The 11,552-nt window shown below is 37.4% G+C and overlaps 1 protein-coding gene across 1 annotated transcript in view; it reads right to left on the bottom strand.

Moving 5' to 3' along the window:
• Positions 1–947: 947 nt before the first annotated feature.
• LOC108246427 (ectonucleoside triphosphate diphosphohydrolase 2-like) overlaps positions 948–11,552 on the bottom strand; it is a 14,683-nt gene continuing 4,078 nt past the window's right edge. The window contains exons 3-9 of the mRNA XM_017433964.3: positions 7,150–7,300; positions 6,830–6,989; positions 5,740–5,967; positions 3,862–4,134; positions 2,542–2,661; positions 1,391–1,525; positions 948–1,283 (exon numbers count right to left, since the gene is read on the bottom strand). Of these exons, the coding sequence (XP_017289453.1) occupies positions 1,077–1,283; positions 1,391–1,525; positions 2,542–2,661; positions 3,862–4,134; positions 5,740–5,967; positions 6,830–6,989; positions 7,150–7,300 (1,274 nt within the window). The 3' untranslated portion in view covers positions 948–1,076. The remainder of the gene's footprint in view (positions 1,284–1,390; positions 1,526–2,541; positions 2,662–3,861; positions 4,135–5,739; positions 5,968–6,829; positions 6,990–7,149; positions 7,301–11,552) is intronic.

The raw sequence follows: 11,552 nt of genomic DNA on the forward strand, positions 1-11,552 counted from the left end.
TTGTTTCCTCCACCAAGGAAGTTATGTTTCTAGTTGTGTCCGTTGGTTTGTTTGTCTGTCTTTTATTAAGATCATGTAAAAACTAATGAACAGATTTGGATGAAATTTCAGGAAATGTTGGGAGTTGTTACAAAAAAATGGATTCAGTTTTGATGGTGATCCAGATTATGATCTGGATTGCACTATTTTTTAATTACGCTGCGGCCTTGTTGGAGGGTTGGCTCTCTGAGTGCTTCTAGTTTTTGTTTGTTTTTGAAATCTAGTAGCTTCAATTAATCAAAGTATATTTCTGTATTCAACACCTTTTCTTGTAGAAAAAAAACATTCTCTGGCTCTGATGAGACAAAATCCATTTCACTTGTTACATTTATCATCTATACACAGATATGCACTGGCTCCTAAAAATAAAGAAAAGATGTGTTCCTTATCAACTTCATTTCAAATATGGGATGATTTCTTATTTTAAGGGTCAACCGTACCCTGATGGCTCAATATCACCACTGACAATCGTTTTTCCTAAGCTCAACTGGAAATTAAGATCACACGTGTCAAATAGTCATGACTTACATATCCTGGATTTCTGCTCACTTTTGCCAAAACATTTGTACATTTTAGTAGTATAAACTTGTTGATTAAAAATCTACTGCTTAAACAGGCAAGAGAACTGATTTTAATGGAAAAACCAAACTCGACACATTCAGAGTGAAGACAGAAAGCTACTCTGGGTATTTTTATTTTAATTACATTGTTTTTTTTAAATTGCAAAAAAAAAATTTAACAACAATCATTTGATTCTTTGTTTTAAAAATAATTTTTTTTACACTAGCCAGAATGAATATATAAAAAAAACTGTGACTCTAAACAAACATTTATTCAGATTTTCTGCTGATAAAATGATAAAAGCTAAGAATACATAAGTGTGTGAGTTATATGTATTTTTTATTAAATTGTAGATAACAGCAAAACATCTATAATGCAGAATTAGATCATTATTCTATTGTTTTCTTTCCTTCAGAATCATCAACACCGACTATCCAAACTTAGAAAAAATGGCCTGAGGTGTGTGATCCTTGCAATTACACTAGGTCATGTTTACTTTGCGCAGTTCTGTAGATAAAAAATAAGCATCCCACAGAAAATAACATAAACATGATGAAGAGGAAGAGGATACCACCCCAGCCCCCCGGGGTCAGAGCCTTCATCACTCCAAGACGCTCTGCTGGCACTCCATTGGTCACATTCAGCATGTACCCCAAAGCCCAGCCCACAGATGCTCCTCCTGCCTGGGAAATCATGAGACACAGTGAGCAAAATGTTTGCTTCTTGGTGCACAGTGCTGTTGATAATCATCCCTGCGGCAAATAAAGACAATGCGTGTGTTACCTCTCACCTTTTTCTCAAAAGCAATAGAGGAAAAGGAGTTATTATCAAAATGGTAGCCTTGAGTTAAGAGGACCTGGATGAAATTGGACATGGCGCAGATATTCTTTGCATATTTCTCCTTCTGATTCGTCCTTATCATAATCTGTTAGTAGAAATACAGAGGGTCAATATGTGTATTTATTTAACATTTTTCCTAATCAAATTTTAATGTGTGCTGTCCACTTTTTGCCTTGAGCAGGGGTCTGCTACCTGCGGCTCTGGGGCCCACATGTGGCTCCTTGGTCAAACTGCAGCAGCTTTTTATAGCTTTGACCAAAAAGAACGTAAAAAAATTTTAAACATTTATTATGACTACATGAAAGGCTGGTTTTTAGTGGTTTCCATGTCCAAATTTATGTGTATATATTTTCTGTGAGAAAGAGCAAAACATAAAGATCCGTTTCCAGGAATAGTTTAACCTGTCAGTTTCCTCTGAAATTCACCAAAAACCTTTTCTGAAAAAAAGGTGCATTTTTATCACTGATATTACTGATTACTATATACTGAGTCAATAAAATAAGGTTGTCTTTAAAGTTGTTCTGAATACGATGAGAATTAAAAGTCAAGATTTTCTTTTTTGATTTAAAACAAACAAACAAAAACAACTTTCAATAAAAGTAAAAAAAAATAAAAGGTCCCCATCTTTATTAGAGGAAATTCAGCAAAACACAAGTAAATATCCAATAAATTTACCTATTTTTCTCATCACACTTTAACTGCATGCTTTATTATTTTACTGTGGGATGCTTATATTATTTGTTTCTCACAAATATAAACTCACATAGGCCTGCATGGTTCATAAATAAAAAATTTTTTAAAAAGGTGTACACAAGCTTTTTTTGTTTGTTTGTTTTTTACATAACTTTTCCTTAATTTTAACATGTAAAATTACCAATACATGCCAACAGTTGTAGTCTTGTCATTTTTTTTAAGTAGTATTTACTTAAAACCTAATAGGTTGTGTTATAGGTTTGGTGGCTTTGTTTTTTTGTTTTTTTTTTGTGGGTAGACTGAGCCGAATTTGTTTTGATGTTAATGGTTGCAGACCCGTGCTCTACAACAAGGAAGGAAACAGTTTTTTGTTTCCGTTTTTACTAAAAGCTTTAGTATCTGGTGTACCTCAGAGATAGACATTTTGCAGATGATCCAGGCGGCCTGCACTATGTGGTTAGGAGATGTGATGGAGGTGTTTGTGAGGCTGATGATGTACTTCTGAGTGAAGTAGTAAGCTGAGAATGCCTGAGGAGAAGAAAGAACTGTGTGACGACTAAAAGGGGGTCAAATTTTTCTCTTAAAGAAATGGTAAATATTCAGAGTGTTGAAAACAAAAAGTCATATTTATAGCAACACAGTGACAGAAAACAGGAAAATATAGATGTACTGTATATTAAAAATGCAGAGGTAGATTAAAACTCAAGTCAGAAAGTCTAAAATAAAGTGTCATTGACAGGCTTCTGCAAAACCTGACATTGGTAATCCAATTTTAATAATATGTTATAACAACTGAAACATGCAGGACAATGGCCCACAAGGTCCAGGGTTGGGGACCTCTGGTTTAGAAGATCTCGATTTATAGCAGGCAGGTTCAAATTCTGCTTATGAATTAACAGACTCATGTAGAGCTTTAAAAAAACTAGTAAAGCAATTATTCTCAATATTTCTGTCCTTGAAGACAACAGAGAAATGCTAAAGCTGGAGTATTGTTTTTTGGTTTTTAGTCAGAGGTCTTGCTGCAGTCTCAAATATCAGTTAAAGACTAGACCACAGGAAGTGTCTCTAACCAACTCAAAGAGCTACGAAAGATCAACTTAGAAGTGCCAAAGACCGCAGTAATTCTGTGTGTTCAAATGATTGCAGCAGTTTAGTGCTGTTCAAAGTGGTACATACATGGTCTAAACTTGTTTAAGCACCACTGCAACATGTCACAAAATAAAATCATGGTGCTCATTCAAACTTGACACCAACATGTTTGATTGGCTGTTAAATTTAAGTGGAGTAATCTTTTATTTTTCTTTTATTTGCACACTATTTCTCACATTTACAATAATTCATTTTAAGAGGTGCAGTTTCTCGAAATTACAGCAATTTCCATCGTGTTAGCCTGGCTTCTCCATCTGCCTCCTTTTGTAAATGTATTTATTTTTATCATTATTTAATGATGCTCACTTGGATAGTCAACATAAAAATCCTTAACAAGTCAAAAAGCCAACGAGTGCATGACATCAATAAATTTGTTTTCTACCATTTAGTCAAGTAAATTTAGCATTTAAAAGTAAAATTAAGAGTTTTTAAATTAGATATGTTAAAATACTGCACTACATTTTTTGTTTATTTTTCTAAAACCAAAAAAATGTTTTGTTAACCTCTTTTCTTGTCTTCCATATCACCTATCAATAATAAAAATTGTTACTTCTGCGTGTTTCTAATAGACCATCTCACCATGAATCTTCCTCTGACGCTGGGCTGGAAGACTCCCTCGAAGGAGCACTTTGAATAGGAGCAGTTAGAAAAGGAGAATATTTTCTTTACATTGTCCACACACTTCTGATAATCTCCGGTGCCCACTACTCTGACATCCATTTGAGGGTCAAACTGGGTTGGTCTGTAGCTCTTAGTGCATGGAGAGTCAAAGACATCTGCTCCCAGCTTGATAGATAAGCTGAAGTTTAGAGGATAGCACGGGTGGTCGATTTGAGGCTTCACCCCCTGAGTCTGAAAGAGGGAAGAAAAGATCAACATTAAAGTTAGCTTTGACTCTAACTTTCTGAAAACTATCAGTAAACATAGTTACACTTAATCATTACTAATTATTAAAGGCCTAGAATTCCTTAAAGGAATGCTTATCACCTGCCACCTTTCATGCCATAGTGTAAAACACCATGTGAGTTATGACCATTTTGGTCAAACCTTGAAATTAATGCTATGAGCAATCTAAAGCAATCAAAGTCTTAATGACTAATCATAAAATGGTACAAATCAGACAGTTATCTTAGGTAAAGATAAAGCAAAAAAAGTGATCTTTTTATGTTCAACTGTCCACTGCAGTTCTGGGTCCTTGTTTATGCACTTAGAATAGAAAAGAAGCTGCCTGAAGGCACATCACTGATATCTGTCACCTGAACTTAAACAGCTCTTGCTCATTTTATTTTTGTTCCTCTTAAACTAGAGCAAGTTCAGTTCCTTTAGTTGCATGTCAGAGACGCAACCTAATTACCCTGTGGTAAGTTTGCTAAATGTTTGGTTTGAGCTTCTTTGTTGCAAAGTGTACTGATGGAAGAAGTTCACAAACTTACTAAAGACTAAGACCAATCATGCTCAAAGCATGTGTTGTAATCTACTCTTAGCTACTAACACATCAAAGTTTAGCTAAGTATCTATAAAACTGACTGAGTTACAGCCATTTTGTGTTGCCTAATGTTGATTAGCTGTGAACCCATCTGGAGTTGGAGTCAATCTAAAAATTAATCAGTTGTAGATGCACATCCAATGGTTACTTTCTGCAAGTTTCATTAAAATTTGTCCAGTGGTCCATGAGATATTCTGGTAATGAAGACCCCCACCACACACATACAAACATACACTCATACCCCCCCCCCACACACACACACACACACACAGGCTGTCAAGAGTTTTCAGGTGAAGACCAAAGGATGCAGATTCACACATGGAATAAGGAAGAAAATAAAGATTTAATTAAATGAACAAAAACAAAAGGCTGACGTAGCAATGAAAAACAAAGTGCCAGTAAAAACATGAAGACGAGGGGTAAAACAAGACAAGACATGATACCACAATGAACGACTGAGGAATGAGTGAGGATCGAGAGAATAAGTAGGCAGAGGAGGAAAGTGGTGGCAGCTGATGGTAATGATAATAGGGAATAGGTGTAAGTGGGAGGGGCAGGACTAAGGGGCAGAAATCCATATATCCATTTTCTTTTACTCGCTTCTCCTTTCCAGGTCATGGGGAGCTGGTGTCTAACTCCAGCAGTCACTGTTTAAGAGGGGGGGGGGGACCCTGGACAGTCTCCAGTCCATCACAGGGACACAGAGACAAACAACCACTCATATTCTCTCACACACACACACCTAGGGACAATTTTAGCGTTGGAGCAGAAAGTGACTAAGGAAAAGTACTGATGGTAAATAAAACACTGGGGAACACCTGAACACATTGAAAATACAGGAAATAAACATCAGAGGGAATAAATATTACAAGAAATAAACCCTAAAACAGATAAAAACGAACACTGAAGAAACAGATTATGACAGTCAAAAACATCATCATCCACTTTCACCCTTGGGTGATAAACAATACCTTAATAAGATGAGCCAAAAGTTTCCTGAGAAATTGGTCTTGGCCAAAGCACAGGAAGCTCTGGGTGTATATCCTGTAGCTTTGTCCGTAAAGTTTCAGCTCCATCATATTGCTCTCATTCTCTGCCTTTTCAGATGTCTCAAATGTAATCTGAGTAGAGGCTCCGCCTAAATCCAAAGCTCCAATTGTGTCTCTGCCTGGATTCAGCCAGCGCCCCACAAAACCATACTGAGTGAGAAGATTAGAAAAGAGAGAGACGTAAGCCTGAGTAACAAAACCAATCTGGGATGAATCACCCAACACTAAACAGTTTATTCAAGAAAAAACAACCAGGCCAAAGCACGATTATGACTTCAAAGCTGTCGAAGAGGTGTTCAGCTGTTTTATTCAGGCTTTCAGATTTATATATAAAAAACAAATATTAAAAGATTTAAAAAAAACAACTGGACTTCTATTCTGTAAGTTTTCTCAGCTTTAGCAGCATCAGTGAGAGTACGTTACAACAGGTCCATTACTTTGACTCAAAGCAAACACTTCTATGATGTAAAGAGATTTTCCATTTTGTTTTATGAATAAAACTTAATTTTATTAATTTAGGCCAGTATCTCAATGGGCTGCAACTGTCACAGAAAATAGGAAAAAATTTCAGTCATTGTCTCACTGATATTAGAGTGTTTGTGATCAAGCAACCAGCTAGCCATGTGGCCAATTTTTAAAAATCAAAGCTGTTTTGTATGTGCATTCAAAACAAAAAAACTGATGAAAGAAAAAAGAAGATTTAAATTACAAATAAAAAAACATGTATCCACCATTGCATCTAACAAAGGTCTACTCAGCTGCTTCTTTGTGAAAAAGGAGAATTTTACCAGTCATGGGTTGTTAGGTGAGTTTAAACCACTGTTCTACCTTAATGCATACATGTGTAACCTCAATGTTGCAAAAACACAGTAGTAATACTGTAGCAGTTAGCCATCAATAATGTCCACCAGGATGTCTACCAGTGTTAAAAAGGTTTATGATTTTTTTAAACTCCAAATAACACACAGATTGAAAAAAAAAAGAAAAACAAACTTGAAAAGTCTTGTTTCACCTTGACAAAGTTTTCCAGTAAGTAGTTGACAGTGACCCAGCCGTATGCCCCCTCAGCTTGTCCACTCAGGATGCCAGACTCTTTAAAGTGGAAAGGGTAAGATTGCAGCTTGGTTTCCACCTCCTGCAGGACCCGCTGGGACTCAGTGGCATTCACAATCCTAAATTAAAGAATGATAAGAGTCAAATGAAGCGACGAGAAATCCTTCCAGAATCAATTTTATTGCACACTTGGAAAAACGTGATGAGCCAGGTAGGTAGGCAAGTCAATTGGAGTTTTTTTTTTTTTTGTTGTTGTTGTTAAAAGAAACATCTACTAACTTCAGGAGTCTCATGCCTGCTGTGGCCCCCAAGCAGAGTGGAGTTTGGCTGTGCCTGGATTTGGGAATGTCCTTCATAGCTTGTTCCATGCAGGCCTCCAGACTCTTTCCGGCACCACCATGATGGCCTGCATAGCTGGATATTCCCCCACCTGGACAAGTAAGAAACTCAGAAGGGACCTCATCCTGACCTTTTCTAAAATCTAGATTTTCTCTTGAAAGATGATTTAATCAAGTTAAAGTTTCCAAGCAACTAAACTAAAAACAAATCTAAGAAGGGGAACAGCTAGCAGTGACTAAGCTGTCTGACAAGGAAGCAGGCCAGTAGGAAGTAAAGTCTTTCACAAGACACTGCAAAGGAATTTTCAACTAAAGATACTGAATAGGTTTTCATTTAATAACTCAATGGAAGTGAAAGTGAGTGTCCTTGACATTGAAACAGTCAAGGGGTCAAGTGGTCAGCGGAAGGAAATTAAGCAGTTGCTTTCACTTCTTAAGTTTCAATTGATGGGTGAATGCATAATTTTGAAAAATAAATGTTTAATCATTTGCAAATGAACATCAATCTATTTATTTTTCAATCGGAGATAACCAGGGAAACATTCGGAGTAAAGATCCTCTGACCTTCTTCTCCCCAACCACCTTTTCAGGTAAAACATTTCCAAGGTAGCAGAAAAACAGAATTTCTCCACCAATCTCTCCAGTGCCCCAAGACCTCCTCATAGGGAAACATGTCTGAAACACCTCCAGTGTGTTTTACAACCAGAAAAAAAGTTAGTAATGACTTTACCAGAGGTTTTTATTAGAGAAAATCCAAAAAATTGGATAAACATAAATATTATGGATGTTGTTTTGGATTGTATATGTGTGCTGAGCGTAGACTGTAATGTGCCAGTGGTGCTGAGGCTGCTGAACATATCGGTCCACCAGGAGTGGATTCAACTTTTGAACTGACAAGAAACGCTGATCAGCAAGATGGATGCATTGGAAGCCACTCAGCAGCATAGGCAGATAATGATCTTTGTTCAGAACACATGCATTTAAGAAAAGAGCAACAAACTAAACAACTGGTGTCATGTAAAAGTGTAGAGATGTAATATCAGCTGATGTAGCGTTCTTTCATACCAGTTTGATGTTTGCTTGAGAAAAGTTGTTTTATGAGCCTGAAACATAATACAAAATGGACCTTTGTTTGGCTAGCCATTAGCCTAGCCTAGACGAAGAATTTTGCCTCTTCCTCCTTATTTTGTTTTATGACTGATGTCTTGGCCAATAAGGTACCAACTATTGATAACTATTTGACACATCACTTCAAAAATTACTAGACTAACTCTATAACTAATTTTAAATATTTACATAAATCAGAGGCGTCTGAATCACCTCTGCTCACTTCTTTAGGTGTGTAGGAGCAGCATTTTGAATCTGCTTGAGCTCCTTAGCATATCTCCAGATCAGAACAGACACCCTTTAAGACAGCTCATCATGCCTACTTGTAATTTCAGACTCAGTTTTTTTACTGGGATTTGCAGCTCTTGACTTTAGGTGAAGGTACTGGTAATGTACTGTGGCTCCAGTTGTAAACTGAAAGCTGTACCTTTTTACTCATTTCTCAACAAAAGACTCATACAGTGACCACATAACTGCTGCCATCACCCCAATGCCTTACCAACCTGTCAATCATCTTTTTCCCTCTATCCCTACTTGAACAACTAAAGCTGGATGTTTCTAAATTTCTGCACTTGAAGTTAAACCTGGATTCAGCAATCCACCCTTTTCTAACCAAAGACCATGACCTCAGACATGGAGCTCTCAGTTTTTATTTCGATTGCTTTGCACTTGACTGCAAGATGCTGGTGACTTATTGGTCATCACTGAATCGCAGGAGTAAATCATCAGCTACAAGCAGCAATGCTATCTTTAGCCAACTTGACTAGGGTCATTTTGTTGTGACTAGAAATTCTCAACATGTACTGTAGGTTTTTGGTATCCCTATAATCATCTGTAAAGAGTCTGAACAAGTTCTCTTTAAAGTTTTACAAAGACCAAGTGTCCCATATTGAAGGGCTATTCCCCCAACACACAAAAGACAACGTCTGCAAGATGCATGAAGACTGACTGGGCAAAATTCCATTCACTGTCCCTGTGACAGTATAAAGCTGGTCAGGTGTTCGAGGTAGAAAACTGTATTGTCATTCTAATTCTAACACAGATTATCTAAAATGGCTGCTCAACTATGGCAAAATTCATACCCACAGTAATTTTGATTGCTGTTGTGATTACAGGTATTGAACGTGATTGCTCACTGAGGTTCGAAACATCGCATTTATTCAGATGTGAAATTGCCTTTAATGTGAACTTTGTCTTGATAACTTCCTATTGAACTTCCCCTTAAAATAAATGATCAAGTGTTTATTCAAATGAAGGTTACTGTATAAAATAAACAAATAAAATCAGCAATATCCTGCACTTTTACTAAATTGCTGAGCCCTATGAATTCTGATTTTTATTTTATTTTTTATTCTAAATTTTATTTTTTTAAGGTCAATGTTTTATGTTGTAACAATAGATTTTTTTTTCACTGAGGTATAATTGTGTTTCTGCAAAATGGGAAGACAATAAGATTGCTGATGTCCTGGCTAGCAACAGCTCTCTTCTTCTCTATTTTGATCTAATGTTTGTTGGTTGTCGCATACTTCCTAGTGTGTTTCCCCATGCTCACAATAATTACTTTCTATACATTTCATGGAAGGCACCAAAAGGTTGTCCTCTAAAATTATACACATCGTGGCAAAACATCTTAATAATGATTGGTTTTTGTGATTGTTTTGGAGCCAAAATCCAAACTAAAAGTCTTATTAATTGCATAGCCCTGCTGTCTAAATATTTCATTCATTTTAATATAATTTCACTTAGCAATTTCAGTTTCACTTTCAATAGTCGTATTGCAGTTCAGGCAGGACTGCACAACTTCTGTCATTATTTGTGCTTTTTGTTGTTTACTCGGTACTGATTTGGTTTTCAATATGTTCATTTTCTCTGTTTCCCTGTTGTTTCTTGTGGTCTCTTGTGTTTAGTTTTGTTCCCCACTGTTTCTCTGTACCATCAGTTCCAGTTCCCCTTTTTCTGTGCTCTGCCAGCTGCCACATCCAGATCTTTGTTCTTTCTGACAATTTAATCCTTCCCTTTATCTCCGAATCCATGGTGTAAGTCTGCATCAACTTAAACCCGACAATTTCCCGAGTCAACTGTACCTGAGATGAAAGCTAAACCTGCATCAGGTTGGGGTGGCAGACGGAGAACAGACCCAGAACACAGGCGACACGAGGAGCTCGAGAAACTAAAATACTTTTATTAAGGCAAACAAAACCAAAACGCTGACTTGGCAACAAACCTTCAAGAATCGCAAGGAGCTACAAGGTCAAAGACAACCAGACTGCACATTACTGTGGCAATTCTTCACCAACGACAAGCTGACCAGAGACAGAATGAGGCCCGGTCCCAATACTCGCACTACACCCTATGCTCCTCTGTGAAGTGTGTACTCAGTCGAAGTGCACAGAAGTGTTCATGTGCGCAGGTTACAAGCATGCAGACATTGGAGAATTGGGACAGTACAGGTTACGTCATCGTCTTGGGCTTCTGCGTCATAAAAGTGATATCCAAGGCCCGGTCCCAATACTCGCACTTGCACCTTCGTTCCACCCTTGTGTCCTTCAAATGCGCATTCGTGTTGAAGGGTTTAAGTGCGTAGTGTGTCCCAATTCTCCGGAGTGCTCTTTAGTCCCACGTACTACATCCGGCCTTCGGCTAAGCCCACATCCAGGCGGACTTCGGCAAAGTATTTACCCACAATTCATCGGTGCATGTGATGTTTTGAAATTTTTTTATTATCTTTATTGACGATGAAAGGGTTTTGAGTTAAACGGCAAAAATATGGCAGTGGTGACACAGCAAGCTGCGTCTGTCAGGAAAAAAGCAATTTTTAAATGTAAAGTATTGAAATAATTATTGTTTCACTCTGCTGTACATGTGTGAATACTACCAAACTTTGCTCCGAATTCAACAAGTCATAACAAAACACATTTGAACAGCCAAATATCTTCTGCAATGACTTTGGAAAGCAAAAATACCTAAACTGTACTTTTAAAATAGTACTGGCACCTTCTTAAAATAGTAAAACAGCAACTGGTCACGCCATGTTGGACGTCGCAGTTATGACGCAGAGCAGGGGCGTCACTAGGTTTTAAGGACAAGGGGGGCTTAGCCCCCAGGAGATGCACAGGATGTGAGCAAACGTAGTGGGCGAGAACAAAATTTCTCAAACAGCTAACAAAACCTGAGTTGCTTTTCCACATTTTTGGACACATTTAACAGATACCTTACTGTGTAAATGTTTTAAGCAAC

Source organism: Kryptolebias marmoratus, linkage group LG1, assembly GCF_001649575.2.
Source record: "Kryptolebias marmoratus isolate JLee-2015 linkage group LG1, ASM164957v2, whole genome shotgun sequence".
Taxonomy (NCBI): Eukaryota; Metazoa; Chordata; class Actinopteri; order Cyprinodontiformes; family Rivulidae; genus Kryptolebias; species Kryptolebias marmoratus.